This window comes from Marmota monax, unplaced genomic scaffold (assembly GCF_021218885.2).
Source record: "Marmota monax isolate L192 unplaced genomic scaffold, Marmota_monax_Labrador192_F-V1.1 WCK01_AAM20220418_F8-fsc00026, whole genome shotgun sequence".
NCBI lineage: Eukaryota > Metazoa > Chordata > Mammalia > Rodentia > Sciuridae > Marmota > Marmota monax.
In genome coordinates this window covers 5,504,636-5,524,561 of record NW_026693108.1, presented here as the reverse complement: position 1 = coordinate 5,524,561, position 19,926 = coordinate 5,504,636, and the positions used below count along the sequence as shown (strand labels likewise).

Sequence of the window (19,926 nt, the reverse complement as noted above, 5' to 3'; positions counted from 1 at the left end):
AGTGCACACTGCCTGGCATACAGTAAGGGCTAAATGGACGCAGGTTGCATAATTGAACAAATTGATGTGTGTGTGTGTGTGTGTATGTGTGTGTGTGTGTTCACTGTACAGACGCTTCTAGACCTCTCCATGAGCAAGAAGTGATTGGGGTGGGCTCAATTCTGTGTGTTCGCCAGTTTAGTAAATGTTCAGCTGAGGATGGCTGACACAGTGCTGTTTCTGCCTGTCTGTCATTGCTCTTACTAACCGGAGAGTGCTTTCCGCTGGTAAGCCAGAAACAATGCTTTTGATTTGTTGTATATTATAAACTACATTTCAAAATGTAGTTTGAATACATGAAATTGAGTTAAACCTTAGGAAGCTCCAGAGAGCACCCATGAGAATCCACATTAAAGATGTTGAGCTGTGCAGTGGTGCACACCTGACATCTCAGGAGGATCTCAAGTTCAAGGCCAGCCCTGGCAATTTAGACTCTGCTCAAAAAGAAACAATAAAAATGGGAAGTACTGGAGATGCATCTCAGTGGCAAAGAGACCTTGGTCAAAATATATAAATAAATAAATAAAAACAAAGACGGTTGGTGTACATGGAGGAGCATGGTTTACCTGGGGTCACACAAGAAGCCCAGCCTTGCAGACAGCAGGGCCTGTGCCTCCTCTGAGTCCACTCAACTTCACTGAAGGAAGCCCAGTTACACTAACACTCATGCAAAAATCTTGGAGCGATGCTCGTGGAAACCTGTCTCACATTTTCCCCAGCATCTTGAATATTATGCACAATACTTTGTTGATAAAGAACGAAGGGACCCAGATGGAGATGGATCAAGCTGGGAATTCTTCCTTTTTTGCTTTTTTTTTTTCCTTTCCCCACTTGGTGAATCCTAGAACAACACATTCATTTCTACTACTTTTTTTTTTTTAATATGTTGCATTAATGGAGTCTCTGCACAAAAATGACATACCTGAAGAAGAATTTTGCAAAATTTAGTTGAAGATTCTAGTTGATCTTAAGCAATTTTCTTTGATGCATTTATCTCCCCTACTGTCCTTGGACTTAAAGTGTTCTTGTGCCTTTAACAACACACACCACAAAACACACACACACTCACACACACACACACACCAAAAAAACACTCTCTTAATTAAGCATGAACGGCATTTAGTTAGAAAATAATGGCCTTATTATCAACTCCAAGGTGTTTTTCAGCTGCACGGTTTTCCATGGCAGACTGCAGATCCGAGGTATAAATAATAAAGGAAGCATAAGGACCTGTTCAGATGCAAGTCTGACAAGAGTGACATACTAAGCAAATTCCTTGCAAGACTACAAGGAAGAGGAAGTGAAGATGGGTCAGGTTAGTTGGTGGCCAGGGACTCACTGCCACCTCCCATTCTGCCTGGCCCACACCACACGGGCCCTAACGAGTTGATATGAGAACAAGAATGTGTTGGATATGCTGGGCTTGGAAATGTTTTTAAATAAAGAAAAAAGATCTTACTGGACAATTAGGCTGAAGGATCAGAAGCACTGACTCCCTGTGGCTCCCCTTTTGGGGTGTGTCAATGGTTAGCTCAGGGACTTTTTGGATTCTGATTCTGGGGAGGGTAGAGAGCAGCAGAACTCTGAGCCTCAGATGGAGAAGGCAAGTGGATGGTCAGGAGCAGCAGAGCAGGGCACACAGAAGCTTGATTCAGATACTTTCTTAGAGGGGAAATTCCTGGTGACTTTGTTTTGAATTCTTAGAAAACTAAGGGCAACCTTCAATATCTTTGATTCCATCCTTTCACTTTGCAGATGGGACAACTGAGGCCCAGGACACAGATGGCTGTGCTGAGTGCCTCAGTGTGAACCAAAGCAGAGCTGGAAGCCAGCTATCCTGTGTTTATTCATGAAATATACTTACTTAACTATGTAAAGTGGACCTTAAACTGTGTTGGTAATAGTATTTCTCTTATGCCATATATTTACATACCTGAGGATTTTTTTTAATGAGATGGGTAGTTGCTTTCTTAAAATAAAATTGACTTCATATAAAGAATTGTTTTTAAGAGATTCCATCAAGCAATTTATTGATGCACAAAAATCTTATGCTGAATATATCTTTAGCATTGGAGCACAGGTTAATCACTAAAATTTTGATTCATTTACCTCATTTGCTACATTTAATTGCAAATATAGTATTTTAATACCCCACCCCCGTCACTAATGAGTGCTTGTCCAGCTAGAATAGTGAGTAGAGTAGGAAATGCTCTTTTTCATTACAACACTGAAAACTTTCCTTCCAGTACATCTACAGTGGACATATCACAAACACAATTCCAAGTCCAATAAAAACAAACCAAACAAAAGCACACCATCCACTTGAGTGTCATTGGTACTTCAGTACCAATTATGTCCCCCAAATTGTTCTCCCAAGACCTATTTGCTATCCAGTAGGACAATTGTCCTTTCTTTTTTTCAAAACTTTTTCTTTTCTTTTTTACATAAATAAATTAGAAAAGTAATTTTTGCTACTCTGGATTTTGTGGGTTTTTTATGCATTAATTCTCTCTGGGCTGGGTCCGAAGACTGACAGCAAGCTAGACAGCAGTTACTGAGCGAGGGCTATCTGACTGATAACTTTCCCCCTTTCCTTTGAGAACCTTCACTGGGGTAGCATTGGCAACTGGAAGAGCTGCATTGTTGGCACGTGGTGATGGTCCCACAGAGGTTCCGACTCTCAGAAAGGACGAAGAGCATCTGGCCATACCGCCTCTGCAGGAAGTTTCAGGAGGTGCCATTCCTTCTCCCAGTTGAAAAGATAACACCCAGACACGTCTGAGCATGAGCCCAGCTGATTCCATATGGGAAATGCAGCCTCAAGAGCAAGGCATGAACTATGACATGTTTTGAAATTTACAGGATTGTAACGCAGGCCACAGAGTAACAGAAGTACAATACTTCATTGTTTTTCTTTTCTTTTTCTCAGATTAAACATTAGGCATCATGGTACATAGGACTGAGCATCCAGCTTCGTGACTTGCCTGTAAATTGTGCCCCTAAACTTGGATCTGCCAATGAGAGGCAGTTAGGTGTAGCAGAATAAATGCTGCCAGGTGAAAACTACCATTTAATGTCAACCAAGGCAGTGGGCCTCCTGGGATTTATTTATTTTTAACAGAGACATTTACTCAAATAACGTTTCTTTAATACAAGTACTGTGCTAGACTGAAGCTGCAGAGAGCCATGGCTCCCAGAGCAGCCTTCCTGGGTGTCTCTTGCTCCTTCCACTTGCCCAGGCTGGGGTCTTGGGCAGGGCTGTCGGGCTGGCTTCCGGACTTCAGGGCCTTTCTGATCCTTCCTACCTAAAATGCCTCACTCCTTCTGGGACGGATTAACTGAGATAATGTGCACAGAGATTTTAACACTCAGGTCCCAGGTGAGGAGGCTTTCCCTGGGGGAGGACTCTGCTCACGGCTCCTCAGGGAGCTGATGATACAAGACCTTAAGACCACAAGAGGCCTGGAAACTACTACCAGCCTTCAGGGCACACAGTCACCCTCCCCGGAAAGGAGATCACTGAAAACGTGGTCAGTCTCCCTGCTGGCCTCTGGTTCATCATAATCCAGTAGCACAAAATGATTTTCCTCAATGTAACACTTTACAAAGAACACTTGACTTTTTTCTTTCCCCTGGGATTATTGTGTGAAGAAAAATAAATCGATCCATTGTGAACCACTGTGCTTAAATGGGAACAAGATAAATCTGCAAGTAAGTGCGAGGTAAGAGTACATTCCCTTCTTTGTCCTCCATAGCTACCTGTGCAGGTGACCATTCCTACAGCGCAATGCAGGTGTGGCAAGAGACACGTCCTGTTCAGGATGATTAGGATGTCATAAACCATTATTATTCACATGATGTGCATGACCTGATTTGAGGAGCCAGGCCCAAAATATTCATGGGCAGAAGGGTCTGGATAATTGTAATTTTGGAGTAACAGAGTTGAAAGAGGCAAATCAAAATAAGAAACAAAAAGAAAGAAAAAATTGAAAAAAAAAAAAAAAAGGAAGAAAAGGAAAATACTTTGAAGGCACTTTTTTCCATAGGAAAAAAATATTTTATTTTTTTAAGAACAAATTCAGTTTGAAACAGACGTGGAATGTGACTTCACGGGTCTCATTTTCTGGGGGGGGGGGTAACTGCAATGTGGAACTAAAGCAGATTTAAAACCTATGACAGGCTATTAAAATAAAACAAAGAAAGAAAAAAATATTTATAACTCAAGCATAATACTGTGTTACTTACAAATTGGACAACGAAATTTTAAATAAATATTCATGGTACATAATTACGGCACAAATATGCAGCAATTTGGCAACCTTTTATACCATTTTTTTTCCTCATTACAGCACAAAGGGGAATGACACTGCCGTTAAACAAGCTGTAGCTAAATACATTGCAAAATTCAGATTTTATACAAAACATCTTGCTTAGACTTTATAAAAAACCAACATTGCTCTATGTACACAATCTGGGTAAGAAAAACCATTTCTGTCTTGTTTTCACGTGTATTTTTATTAAAAAGGTGAATAAGGCTACTGTAACACCCCGAATCCATAGACAGTAAAATCTGAACCTATTTACAGCATCTTCACTTAAACACGATGGTGCAAATTCCGAAGTCAGGTGACTAGGGACGATAATACAAGCAAGGCATTTACAGTAACTTTCCAAAGCTGAACCAACTCCAAATAAGGGGACAGTTGGTAGATTGTCATCTTCTGCACCAGACACAAAACAGACTCGCAGAACACTTTTCAATTGGTTGCAGGTAACTCTTCATCAACTCATTTGATTTTTCACAGTTTAGCATATAACCCAAATGTAGCCAACTGATGATACATACATTGGATTTCATTAAAATCAGACTGTTTCCCATTTTTCCCCTCCTCGACCCTCTCCCCCATCCTACAAGTCACTTCTGATGGCTTACAAGAAAATCTTGTATGAATGCACAGAAAGGAGAGGTTGGGGTGATGGAAAGAATTACATATGTACTGTGACTGGTCACCATGGCAACCCTCCACAGAAATATGATATAGATATATATAATATATATTGGAGATATATATTATACATATATGTACACATGTATACCACACACCCAGTCATACACACAGACACGCACTTTGGACCAACATCATTTTCAGGTTCAGGAAATAGGGAATAATAATTTCTGTGACAACTCATTTTTGCAGGTACTCACTGGAGGTTTGAGAACCTTCAAATGCTGTCGCTACATTTTTTTCCCTCCCAATTCAGAAAGCAAAGTGTTACCATAGTAACAGGACTCTGCTAAAGATGTCTATTTTGCATAGCACATAAAAAAGTAGGTTTCCTGTTTACTCTTCGTGTTTCTGGAAGGGTGGGGTGGGGGGAAGGAGAGGAGGAGGGAGCCCAGCCAGACTTTCAACCGAAACTCCCTCAGTGTGACTGCTGGATTCTAGAGAACACTTCAGCCCATAAGGCAAGGGAAAACCCAACACAGAAAATAAATGCCGGAACATCTTGTCATTGTTAAATAGATGACGCAGTCACATCGACTTCCTGGTGTTTGGGGCTTGTATTTCCTAGTCTACAGTCTGTGAGATGCTTTCCGAGGACTGTTATTTTTGTATTTGCTCTCATTATTGTTATTTTTGGAGTGGTATTGTTTTTCCCAGAAGTCGCTATCCAATTGTTACATTTCATCTCTTAAAGCACTGAGCGTTGGGATCACTTAATTGCCACGAATGAATTTCACATCTTCTGGTGTGTACTGTGTGCAATCTTAAAATATATATTAGTAAAAATCTTTCATTTTATATCCCTTGTGTTCTATACACCTATTATAAATATGTCCTATCTTCCTTCTCCCCCTCGACATCATAATTCACTTCCGTCTTAAGGACTCTAAGAGGTTTGCCTTGTGTGCTTCACTTTGACACCGAGCACCGGGCACTGGACTCGGCAGTACCTCCCTGTGGCCTAGCAGCCCGGACAGCACCGCCATAAACCAAAGTGTCGTAAGGCTCAATTGGGGGAGGGGGTGGGGACGGGGGCATTTAGGGGGGGCTGGGGAATCTGACCTACCTTTTACATATGAGAATTCTTTAATAATGTCAATGGTGATGGAATTACAGCCTGTTTGACCTTTGGCTTTTCAACTTTTAGGTCAGATTTGGCTCTCTGCTCTTCTCCTAAATGCTTTCCCTGTGTTTAATAAAATGTGACAAGTATAGCAGCTGAGTCTGCTTAAAACATCACCCAAAGCAGACCGACTCTCCTACAGCTCCAGCGCTGTATGTCTTATTGCCAGTACCACGACAGTCCTGCCCGAGTGCGTCGCCAGCGGCCTACTTTCTCCCTCCCCGCCAGGCTCTTCCACTCCAACAGTGCCCCGCTTTGTCCCACTGAAGGAAGAGGGACCTGGTTTCCCTGCACATTGCTGTTTGGTAACCGTGACGGCCTCCCAGGACTGCCATCCCCTGCGTGTGTGGTGTCTCCTGGCTCCGTCAGTCTTAGCAAAGCCAAAGTGCCGTGACCTACTCGCTTCTCTCTCCTTCCCCACTTTCCACTTCAGGGGCAGCAGCGTGGACCTGCAGTCGCAGCCAGCCCTTTCCCTGTGGCCCTTCCACCAACTCCCAGTCCTCCCGGCTGGCTGACCGCCTGGCGCCTGGAGGGGCACCTACAGCGAGCGGGGTTTGGGGGGATTGCCCACGTGACCCCAGCTGTTGTTGCAGGGGGCAGGAGCGGGGCTCCGGCCACGAGTGTCCCGTGAGTGATGCAGAATGTGGAGGTGCGGAGCTCAGGTGAGGAGCTCAGGTGAGGTGCTGCCGAGCCCCGGACCACAGGAGTGAGACAGTGAGGACTAAACGCTAGAGACCGCGGAGGACCTTACTTAGCCCGAGGTCCGAGGGACAAGTCCAGTGTGCACCGCGGGAGAGGCCCGCCCGGGCAGGACTCCTGGGCAGCAGCGCCTTGGGACGCTCCGCCCTCTCGTGCACACCTCGCGCCCTCCCTGGGCTTCCGCAGAGGCCTGAGTGACTGCCGCACATGGCTTCGAGGACGCGCGGGGCGCGCAGCAGTCCCCACGATCGGGCGTCTCCCGCCACAGTCTTCCGGCTGGCAGGGAGGGTTCGCGGTCACCAAGGCCGAAATGCTACAGACTAGAAAGCTGTCCAGCTGGGGCTCTTCCCCGAGGCGTGATCCCGCTCCCGCCCTGGCTCAGTCAGGGGCCGGTGCTGACCGGGGCGGCGACAAGGCGGCGGCCGCCCTCAGCGGGAGGGGCGCTGAGGTCCCTCTGGGGCGAAGGAAGCCGGAGCCTCAGACCTTGTAGTAAATGTTGGCGGGGCTCTGCGGGGGCATCTCCTGGACTATGTACACCGGGTGCCCGTAATCGCCGCTCACCTTCTCGTAGTGCGGGCAGAAGACGCTGTCCGCAGTCCTTAGCGGGATGATAATGTCACTGGGCTCGGAGCCGTTGTTGTTGCTGCGCTTGGGCGTGGCCAGCGTGCTGAGCGACAGCGTGTTGGTGTGCTGCGGCGAGTGCTTGCGGTGCCTCCGGCGGTACTTCAGCAGCAGCACCACGAGCGTGATGATGATGACGATGAAGATGATGCATCCTGAAGCAATCCCTGCGAATAAGGCCACTTCGGAACCGAGGATGTTGTTCCCCGAATGTCCGGCGCTGTTGCCGTCTGTGCTGGAATCTAGGGACACGGAGCCAGGAGAGAAGGACAGAAATAGTTACTGCTGTCGCCAGGGCTAATCAGCGGCGTTAAAAACGCCCCCCAAAGCCAGCAAAACCAGTGACTTAAAGGGCAGCCAGACTTCCACGAGCCAGGTACCTCGTTTAATAGCTAAATGCTAAAGGCAGACGTCAGCCGTCAGTGGCAAAGGGGACGGATGCCCAGGTCGGACTTCCAAGCCGTCCCCAACCACATCGTTTCCTTTCATGTGTCCCCATCCCTCAGGAGCGCGAACTGGCGTGACAGCGAGCCCTTGATCTCCCTGCCTCTTTAACCCGAACGCCAGCCTGGGGCAACCGCGGGGAGGAAGAAAAAGAGGGGCCACCACTGTGGGCAGCGTTTAGCCTTCCTGTGGCCGGGCTCGTCCCCTTCCCTTCAGAAACCCGTTTCATGTGGATCTTCAAACAGCCTTTCTTCCGCGGCAGAACCCTGCCTAGGGCAGAACAGCGCCAGAACCTGAACAGAGTGGCGGGGCCTGGGAAAAGGTTCAACTCGAAACTCGTTTGTATTATTTGATTTACACTTAAAATATATTTGGAAGGCAGCAGACACTCTCGCACTGAACAGACTGCCAACCCAAATGTTAAGCACTAAAAAATTGCCTGGCATCATTATATTATCCATTTATCAGTTTGTCACAAGAATTTGACACATCTTGTCATTGAAAATCAGAAATAACAACTTCCCTCCTTGACTCTTGGAAAGAGACAGAATATTGCTGCAGATGCTAAATTTGCACAACTACCAACCAAGCACACATATCCCTAATACAAAACGCTGACGTCTGCTCACCAGCTATGTATGAAACATTCATTAGCATAGTAACCAATATACACAGTTCCAAGACTATTAAGAAAATCAAGTTCAAGGGCAGCCAATTTTATCGGGTATTCTGAACCTTAGTCAGGAATCCATTTAATATTTTATTTTAGTTAGAAGATGTGAAAAAATTAACAACAGCCACCTGAAAAGCATAGCATTATGCAGTATTAAAAATGTTACCATCTAAAATTCAGAAGAGGATCAGTGAGACTCTTTGTGGATTAGATATAATTAGATGGAGGATTAGAACATTAATTACATATACATTAACATCAGCTTTAAGCTGGTGTTGATAATGAGCTCCATAAAGTGTCAGCCAATGAAAACTGTGATTTGAGGGAGTAGTACTAATAACTGGCTCTTACATCTGATGAATTCTGCTCTTCTGAATGTAAGACTTTCATGGCAATGAATTATTTTGTCTAACTGAGTTTAATAACAACACACTGAGAGCAAAGATTACTGATGACTGTAACTACTAGTTAATTCATCTGGCACAGAAGCACTTTGACTCTCTTCTACCTCTTAGGATACTAAGAACATGGCACACACAAACCCACAAACACAGACCACACTGCTGTACCTGGGTTTCGTTTTACAAAGGGGCTTGTTGTGGAACTTCTTCCATTTGTACCAGCTTCCAGTTCTGGACGTCTCGTTGGATCATTATTCCTGGTTGATCCAGCAGAACTTGCATCTACATGAAAAACAAATGATTAATTACAGCACTAACATCTGATAGCATCTAGCTTTAAGAGATGCACATATATCTCAAGAGGCATGAATAGCAATGAACATAAGACTCCTTATGCAAAGCACTGTGAAATACAAGAATATAATTTTCCTTTTAAAACACAACGGTTATACTAGTTATTTCTGAGGTTTAGATTGTGAGGCCATCTGTGGAAACTATAGGGATTCTTGCATTTGGCAGGCAAAGCACTGCAGATGACATTTCAATTTAACTGAGCAAGTTGATTGACTACTATACCAATTTCTAATTAGAAGAATAATTCTTTCTTTCTGCACAATAGGTTATCTCTATGTGAAAAGGCACAACGAACACAGCTCTTCAGTAGTCAACATTCGGAAACGAGTAAAACTGCAGAAACATAGTTTACATTGTGGAGATTTTGAATGGAATCAAAGAGGTGTTTTGCTTTTTTAAAAAGAGTATACATATATGGCAATAGACATTCTGCCTGGCTGACCTTAACTTTTAGAGAGATCTCCAGTAAGAGAAGCTTATTACATTGGCTTGAGGAAATTTCAGTGGCTGGAGGTGCAGAGAAGTGTCTGCTTTCCAAACTAAGGAGAAGAGGGATGAAGGCGAGTGTCAACACTGGAGCCACACTAGCGGGGCCTGACCAGGGCACAGTGGCTTCGGGAAGTAGCAGGTGGTCTTTACCTTGTCCAACCTTCATGAGGATCTTCATGGCTCTTGTCTGGCACACCCCTCCCTCCTGGTTATCCAGGCCCTCCAAAGACCCATTTGATGTAGCTGATTAAAAATAAAATGGACAAAACAAAAAAATAAAGAAAAATCAGGAAATCAATAAGCCAAGTTTACATGAACATGAAATGTCTGAAAACAATTCGAAAAATAAGAATTTACTCTTAGTCACAAGTTTTCTAAAAGTATGGGATGCCGAAAGCCGAAAAAAAGAAAAAGAAAAAGAAAAAGAAACAAAGGAAAATGGACATTGGAAACACGGCTGCATGTCAACTACCAGCTCCTTCTCCTTCCTTCACACACGGCTGACAGGGCTGGCCTATGGGGAAAGGGACAGCATCTTCCTTCTTTGGGGCCAAGCTCCAAAGAGCAAAAGAGTGAGTATGGCAATTCTGAAACATGGTAATCACCCCAGGACACCTGCTTCCTCCACTACAGATTTCCTGCTTCAAGAACAATTAGCTTGATGCTCCCTTTGTCAAACATCCAAGTTCTATAAACACTAGAAGGGGAGCTTTCCCACACCCTTTTTCTTCCTTCTCCAGCCTTAAATATACTTCAGAAGTCCACCAGAATTCAAATTTTCAAAGTCTGATTTTCTTCCTCCATTAAGGTAGAAATCAGAAAGAACGCATGTGTGACTGTGGCCAACCTCCTCGACCAAGCTCCCTGTTGGGTTAACACAGGAACCTCTGTCTCTGGGTCCTGTAGCGGCCCTAGAAGTAAGGTGAGAACTCCTAACAACCACCAGCCCCCAGTTCAACAGCGGGATTCCCTTCCCCCATCAGCACTGAGGGCAGAGGGGGGACAGAGCCCTTCTGCCATTTTCAGTGGGGATTTTCCCCCTTTTCTTTTTTCAAATGCAGACTGTGCTCTCTTTAAACACATTACTGTCTGTCTCTTTAGGTCGGGGAGTTCTCTGAATAGCTTTGTAACTAAAGCTGCAGAGCTAGGCTGCCAGGCACTCTAATGAGGAGCAGGCTTTCAATTACAGAACCAGTTCCAGGAGGGCAGAGGTGGAGGGTGCTGGACACTGCACACCCCTAAAGTTCAAGGGCCAAGGAACAGAAGTGTTTCATATACACTTCTGCAACTTAAATCATCTTCCACTTTGATTGCTGAAGTCTGGTCTACGAACATTGCACTCTGAAAGGGACTGAAAAAGGGACAGGTGTTCTGGTAAATAATAAACCTGAAGATATCCTTTAAATCAGGTTGCTTTGTTTGCCAGATAGTAGGTCAGCAAACAAGTTCATTTACAGTAGAAACATGCACTCCATGCATAAGTATATAACTGAAAAAATAAGGCACTTATTTATTTCTCTTTGTGTTCTTGAGTTATCAACTTCTACCATCACCATTTTCCTTAAAAACAAAGGCAGCCTCTTCTGCATGTAAATATCTGGCTATCAGAGAGCTCTAACTTGGGTCTCACCACTGCATCTCATTTTTCTGCTATTGCTGACACCAAGTTTTTCCTGGGAAAACAGGCAATCGTTGCCATAATAATGGGTGTTGTTTTGGCAGGAAGGGTAAGAAGTAGACATAAACCGTTCTTAGATTATGGAGAGAATGTTTAGCAGATAAGTAAAAATAAACACCTGAAACCTTCGTATGCTTCTGGGAATCTAAACAACCTCCTCCCCATTCTTCAGTCTTCTTTCCCGGCTTCCCCTTCTCCAACTAAGTAGCTAAATTTCAAAGTGTCTACTCCTCCCAAGGCCTCAGTGTGAATTCCCAGGAGCAGACTCTGGTTCTGGACAGTTTCAGAGCAGCAGTATAATCTCTGGTTAATAGTTTAGTTTTCTTACTTTATTTTTAGAAAATTAAGGTATGTCTTCATATAGAAAAGTGGAAAACTGATCTATTTGGCTGATGGTTTTGCATGTTCAGTGGACTTAATTCAAGTCAAATCCCAATGTTTTTTAAATTCACATACACGTAAATGCACCTCCCTGCAAAAAGTGCATGAGCTTCAAAGCTAAATGACTTTTTCTTGCTAAAAGTTTCAATGCTAAATTGATAAATGACAAAATGATGTCTAGGGCACAGGAAAAGATAAAGAGAAACAGAGATTTGTTTACTTTAATCTTGAGGTGGGTGGGGGGGACAAGTAAAGATTCAGAATGAAAAGAAAAAAAAGTTAAATGGATCCCAGAAAGGGGAAGGCAGGCACTGGAGAGCCTGGTGCTTCCCAGCATAATTAACACTGCATCTGCAGAGGGAGGAGCCTCTGAAGACTGCTCTGCCAGCTGGAGAGCAGGAGAGGTGGGCATTGTCGGAGTGACTTTTTTCCCTTTAATTTGTAGGTCAGTGCCTTTGTGCCAAGCTCCCAGGTTTACTCAAAATGATGTCCAAACAATCCCCAAACCATAAACAACTCTAAAGGCATTCAAATTAAATTGCAATCCATAATTTGACATCCATGGACTGTTAGGTTAGTAGGAAGAAAACTGTTATATAAGAATGAAGTTGCTTTGCACCCTGAAGAGTTGAAACTTTTTCCTCCTTAGTTAACAGAAGGGGAGAAAAGAAAGAAAGGAAAAGAAACAGGCAGTCAAAAAAGAAAACAAGGAGAGGTGGAGCCTTTGCATAGCTCTTCTCAGGAAGCTGCTGCTGTGCAGGGGGGGCTGGGTAAGGGCAGTGCGGGGACATGCAAGGGAGACAACATTCTGTATGAGGACAATTTTCCTCCCACATTCCAAATTCTGCTCCTTTTCCCATTAAGTTAGCTTATAACTTGCAGAAGTCAAGGGAAGGTATTGAAAAACTTCATTACTAATGTTACAATAGCATCTGGGATGACTGCCTGCTTAAAAATGGGCTGAAGTTGAAATTACCATTTCATGTTCCACCATGAAAGATTTTGACCATAAGTTAGGGACAGTCTATGTTATTACAGATAATCCTGTTTCAGACATTTACTACTAACCGACACGCAGAAGGCAATCTTTAAAATTAAGCTAATTTGGAATGACTTCACTTTCTTATTTGATACAAATATAATTTTCCATAGTGAAAACTAACTTCCCTCTTCCTTTTGGAGTGCTCATCAGAGAATGCAGCTCTAATTCTAGAGGTCTTCATCTCCACCTGAACACTGACATGACCAAAGGTCCTATCCCGAGTGTACCTCTTTCCCAGCATTAAACTCTGAAATACAACCACAAGATTAATTTTCTGATTTCTCCTGCAACAGCCAGGTCCCCAGAAGCTTTAAAAGGCTTAGTGGTTGATTCTGAAAAAAATCATAAGAAAATTGATAATGCTTGGGAATAAAATCTATTTCCATTTGGGGAGACAATTTTGCAATTATTTTTATTGTTCATTTGAATGTCCTCAGAATTTTCAATGTAAGACAAAGAGTAAAAATAAATCGTTATCTCATTACATTGAGTTTTCCTTGTATCTCTCCATCAGTATTATCTAATGTAGCCACACTCAAATTATTACTAAATGGATAAAATTGCATTTAATCATTGAGAGACAGGAAAAAAAGAACATCTTTATACCTAAGCTTTTAGTGCCCAAGCATTTTTCCCCCTTGGCCCAGAGGAAAAAAAAAAAATAGACTTTATACAATTAAAAATCACAAGAAGTTGCTCCCTCCAGTTGGAAAATAGGATTAATAAAGATACATGGGCATTTTACAGTCTGCTTTTAAGAGCTTTTGCTCCAGGGGTCTAATTGCATGCAGGGAGTATACAGAAATCATTATATGGTTCCTCCAGGGTCTGACTTCCAGTGGGCAGAGATCACTGCTCAGCAAAGAGAAGCCCCCCAGTTCACAGGCCCTGAGAGTTGTGTGGCACATCTGAGAGCAGGGGCAGCAACTGCACCTGCTTATCTGTGGTTCTCACTCACCAGGCAGAGTGACAAGGCTTATCTGACTAGAAAGAGAGAGAGAGAGAGAGAGAGAGAGAGAGAGAGAGAGAGAATGAGAATATGAGAATCAGCAGGTGGTAAAGGGCTCAGAGGAGGAGACTATTCCTGGCTGTGTTTTAGACCACCCCCAAAGAAAGGAAGACTATTGCATTTTCGCCTGTCTTGGTTTGCTTGTTACATCTCTGCTCACCAGGAGGCTTAGCTGCAGCTCTGGGTAGGTCTTGCCTGCTGGAGTCCATCAGGCTGGCCAAACCATGCTAATCAGATGGAGAATCAAACTGCTGCATTTGGGCCCCTATGTGGGTCTCATTCGCCAGGAGAGTAGAAATGAGGGCAACCAAAAAATCCTAAAGAATAGGAGCATATCTATGAAGAACGCTTTTTAGGTTCTTAAGGGAAGAATGAAGCCTCAAGATAGGTTAATACTGTAGGAGATATGTCAAACTATTTTACTATGTAGCTTATTGGTGGGGGTCCTTGAAAGGGCTGCAGATTGATGGACATTTGAAAGCAAATATTTATATCAACTTCAAACAAGTCCACCAAAGAGCAACAGATAATAAGCATACAGAGTCAGGAAAACCACAGAGTAGTAAGAATAAAAAACCTTAAAGCTTGTCCTTAAAGCTGAGCTAGACATAATTCACGCTCATTTGATCATGAAACAAACAGCATTTTATGAAAATCTTCTGTCAATATCACCCTCTGTACTATTCGTTCCCACCATGCCATCTCATGCCCTGTGAAGGAGGGTTTCTTAGGCCAGATTGCCACACATGGTTCTCCTAAGGCTCAACACAGACTTCTAAAGAACCAGAATCCTGTTATCTGGCAAACCATGGGACTAAAAAAGAAAAAAACATAACCCAGTGAGAAACATGGAAAGCAAAGCCACGACTTTAAAATAGACATGACACACAAAACTAGATCACTGTTTTCATGTATCATGGTGATCGAGAAAAAACAAAACAAACAAAAAAGGAGAAAGTAAAAACAAGGGGGTACACGCATTTGAAATACAAGGAAGCTGACAGAATGTGATTATTTAAAGCCAATGCACAACCCAGGAAGTCAAGATCTATTTACTTATCTTGGCATAGATTCAAATCAAAATATGTGATGCGAACTCTGTTACAGAAACAGGGATTCCATTTCTAGAACACAATTCATGAGATGTCATGCCTTGAATAGCACAGTTGTCCTCTAAGATACTAACTCAGAAGGGGGGAAAATCCTAAACATAAAAATAATGTGTCAAAAATGAATGACTGCTTTTTAAAAGTTAATTAACAAAGTATCTGAAACCTACATCTGTATAATGTGCCCCCCAAATCACTCAAAAGTCTTTTTTTTTTTCTTTTACTGTGGCTTTAGAGTAAAAGAAATGAGGACCATATCATTCTGACTTTCCAAGGGCAGTCAAAACATTATTGTTAATGTTTGGCTTAATATAAAAAAAAAAAGTTCAGCATTACTTTTAAATCACATAGCATGTCATCCAACAAAGTCAAATTTGCCTTTTCTTAGAGCAAATGTATATGTGGTATACTTCTTCAATAGCTTTATTTGAAGAAAGAAAAAACACAAAGGGTAATACTTTCAAGATGGAACATTCACCAAATCTTTTTTTAAAAAATAAAAACCCCTCTCCTGGATGAGATAACTCACTGACTCTGGATGAACCCTTACTTTGAAATTGGGAAACTGTTCATAGCTAAAGCACCGTATAAACTATCAGTGATGTAGGAGGTGTGAATTTCTCACCAACTGAACATTGTTCTAGTTCGATAAGAAGAATCACTTGAATTAGGCCACATTGTTATGGTTGTGTTTTGAAATTTTAAAGCAGCAAGTCATGCATAGAGAAGTAATAACTGGCTGAGCTTCAGTGACTTCTATACAACACAATTAATTAGTTTTTCTACTAAGCAGAATGATGTGGAAAAAGTGAATTCTAAAATGGATTCACAATTTAGACCTTCCCTCCTGTTTTCTAGCACTGGAGAATGACTGACAACACCACGAATCATGTACAAGTTCTTGAATAAAATTGTTTGATTTTATTTCCTCGATTTCAAAGGTTCATGGTGAACAATGATATGGTAGAACAATGACAACTCAGAAACAGAGGTTTTAAAAAAATATTGTAACTTTGAAAAATGTTTACTAAGCTGCTTTTGTTTGTATGTGCACTTAAGAGTTTAATGACCTCGATTCCCTAGCCACTTTCACTTGGGAACAGACAGGACCTGAGATGTACGTGGAAGGAGTGTGCAGATGCTAACAAAGTGGAGAAGGCCTGGACACTAGGAGGCCAGTCCATTGGAAGGACAGTCACAATACACAGCCAAAAATTTCACACCTAAAATGAAACATGATTTATCATAGCTTAATCATAAAACCTTTCAACCATAAAAACTGTGCAAAAAGTAAGCAAATTACAATTATTAAAGATGACAAGAGCCTTAGCTGTCTTTGACGGCATATACTGGAAAGTAACTAGCTACCTACAGTGGAAGAAGAAGCAGTGTATATACTTGTGTGCACCCAGGAGCAGTGATTGGGAAGAGAAGCAGAAGCTCAGTATCCCTATCTAAAATGCTTGGCATCAGAGGTTTCAGGTTTGGGAATCCTTTGGGGTTTGAGGATTTTGGACTTTGGAACATTTGTATAGACTTGTCATGTCAGCACTCAATGTTTCAGATTGCAAAGCATTTTGGATTTCAGATTTCATATCAGGGAAGTTCAACCTGCATCTCCAGGATCAGCCCAGTACGTTGACACCTTTCTGGGAAAAGATCAAACAGTGCTGGCAATAAACTGCTTCTGCCCCCCCCCCCCCCAATTTTTTTTTCTTTTATCTGAGCAGTGCTTAAACACACATGATTATTTATGAAGTGGTTTACTTTATTTCCCCTCAAAACATTGCTTGCAACAACTTGGTGACTTGGTTTTTGATGAATCTGGCTGAGGAGAAATATTGCTATCCAGGACTCAAATTTTATTGCTAAAGTTATGATGATTTATGCAGGTAGAATTTCTCATTAGGTTAAAAAAATTCAACATGATTTCATAAAAAAGGCTTTTCATCCCATGCACTTCAAGGAGTTTTCTTATTGCCACAGTGATTCAGACAGTTAATATACTGAAGACATTTTAGTCAACAGTAAAATAATAATTACCTTTCCACACAAGAGTCAACCTCTACATGGGCAAAAACCTACTAAGAAAGGAATTGTGTTTTAAAAATAGGTGTCCAGATGACCAATTCGATAGTAATGACTAAACTCACATTTTTTTTAAAGAAATGAATGATGTAATAGTTCTCAAGATAAAACATAATTCTCTATTTTCTATATTAGCTTAAGCATCAAGATTTTTAAAAGCCAAACTTCCTGGTTAAGAGAGCGTGATAACATCTAATGAAAATATTCTGAACCATGAAGCAGCATGTGTTTGAGTGAATTATATCTAGCACATAATCCATTGTCCACTCTCTAGTTTTTAATGATTTTCATCATTAAAATACCTTTGCAGAGATATGGAAGTGTCCAGCTAGGACAGGGTCAGAGTAAAAAGTTCATGGGCGGGGGAAGGGCACACCTCCCACAAACCTCTAATTCATTCTCCTGTCACTAATCGCATGCAATGATATTAATGACCCAGTAATTGCCAGCCGAGCAGCGCTGAAGTGGAAAACATCCCTCTGAGGCTGGGTTCATCTCTAGGTGGTAGGACTTCACCAGTGACTGAATTAATGCCTGCTGACAGTTTAGAATATAACACTGCACATGAGAAAATGTGTCACTCTCATGGCATAAGACTTTAGATGGACATGATGTTATTTGCTGTGACCATGTAGAGACCAGCAGTAACCCCAATAAAGTGCCCCCCGTCTAAATCTGCCCTGCGTGTGAACCTTATTCCATTCAGGGGACGTGTTCTACACTCTAAGAATCCAGGGCAATTTTCCACATGTTTGCTTCAATAAAAGAATACCTTCATCTCCTGGTTTAACATGGGGACAACAAAGCTGGGCTACTTCACTAATGCAAAAAGCCACTTTTGAAGCAGAAGTGTCTTTTAGTAACACACAGACTGGCTCCTCTGTAATAGGATCAATTACACTCCTGCCTGAGTTTGGGCCAATCCATCCAACCGTGCATCTGTCCATCCATCCATCCATCCATCCATCCATCCATCCATTCATTTGAACTTGGCTAAGGAAATTTGAAATCTCTGTTATCTCTGTTTTTATATTTGACAGATTTTTATTTTTTAATAAACTTACTATTTAGTACTATTTTATTACATTAGCAAATTTCTACTTGCTAATGTAATAAAAAGTACAAAATAGCATACTCTTATTGAAGAAATGGAATTAATAGACCTAAAAGAAAGAAGAAAATTCAGGATAGCTAACAAATTGCTATTAGGACCTTTCCTAATGGCCCTTACTGCTTTCTTACCAACCTGTAGGTTTTAATTATGTCTTTGTTTGTTTGTTTGTTTATCTATTTTTGAGACAGGGTCTTGCTCTGTTCTCCAGGCTGGCCTTCAACTCCTGGGCTCAAGTGCTCCAGTTTCCCTTGTAGCTGACTACAGCCACGAACTACTCTACCTGGTCCACTTACCCTATAGGATGTGTGTGTTCACCTTTGGGGACACAGGATTAAAGTTAGTTGTGTGTTGCACAATGTATGTCAGGGTATCAGGGCCAACATGCCTGATGCCAGCAGAATTCATCATTTGCTTTGCATGAGCTTCTTTATTGTTGCTATGTATGCAATACAATAAATATGCACTCTTCACTGTCATTGTGTCTACGATATGAATACATTGTGCTACCATGTATGCAATGTGTGTGTGTGTGTGTGTGTGTGCTTTACTTTCTATAAATGTGTGCTAGGGGTGTTTGTGCACCATTTTTATCACTGCTGTGGATGTAATGTGTGTGCACGCACACTCTCTGTGTGCCACATGTGTTTGCATGCTGTGCACCTGAGCCAGGAGCACCTTTACACACTAACAACTGTGGTCTAAGGGTGTGACAGTCCAGGACTGTGTTTTGCCCTGACATTTCTGCACTAAGCGACACACACCATCAAGTTTTGGTTTTCTCACAGCAGCAAAAACTGCTTCATCACCTGTGCTTCTAGACTTGAAAGTGAGATAAGAGTGTGTGAAGGCCACCACACGTCCCTGAGTGATCAACACCCAGGCTGAGAGTTAGAATTTTAGGATCAAATGTGTGACTCATAGCAACTATATAAATCAGTTTTCTCAAAGTAATCTTTGCTAACGTCTGTCTATGCCTGTTGGCTATTTTTTAAAGTTTTATTTTGCTTTAAATTTTATCTTCATGATGAATATTTTAAGTCTGTTAAGAAAAAACCTTGTCCTCTTTTATGTTCGCACTAGGTCTCCAGGATTGTTCGATTATTTATAAATCTAAGTGAACCTTTGAAAAGCTATAAATACAGGGCTGGAGATATTAAGATGATTCTATGAAACAATAAAGGCAGTTTTATTCTGAGCAGTTCCTAAGTAACTCTTTCTCGGGCTGTCCTTCATTCTTCATCTGCTCTGAAATCTCTTTGGCATCCATAGCTTTTAGTCTCTCTCCCTTCCTCACCCATTCCTTGTCACTTTGGGAAGCACAGTCATCTTTTCACTGGTTCCTTTGGGAATGAGGAATGGTGCGGAATGGAGATAAGCTGTCACCACTGCCTGGGCGACGCCACAGAAGGCAAATCATGTCTCCAGGCAAGACAGCCTTACCCTCTTCCAACCCCTGAGCCACCTGGGACAGATATCCCAACCGTCATGACTCCCTCAGACCCCGGAGCTGGCAGATTCTCAGCCACTCTCTAGCAAAGCAGAGGTCGAGCTGCTACTCCTTAAGTGTAGGTCTTCATTCTGAATTCCATGAGGAGCCTTCCTGGTAGACTCTAAGGGAGGCCTCCCCACAGCCCAAAGAGGAGCTCACATTTTTAA

General features: G+C 42.3%; 1 protein-coding gene across 1 annotated transcript in view; it reads right to left on the bottom strand.

The window, feature by feature from the left end:
- Nucleotides 1-4,222: 4,222 nt before the first annotated feature.
- Efnb2 (ephrin B2) overlaps nt 4,223-19,926 on the bottom strand; it is a 42,829-nt gene continuing 27,125 nt past the window's right edge. The window contains exons 3-5 of the mRNA XM_046454775.2: nt 10,000-10,092; nt 9,175-9,288; nt 4,223-7,730 (exon numbers count right to left, since the gene is read on the bottom strand). Of these exons, the coding sequence (XP_046310731.1) occupies nt 7,345-7,730; nt 9,175-9,288; nt 10,000-10,092 (593 nt within the window). The 3' untranslated portion in view covers nt 4,223-7,344. The remainder of the gene's footprint in view (nt 7,731-9,174; nt 9,289-9,999; nt 10,093-19,926) is intronic.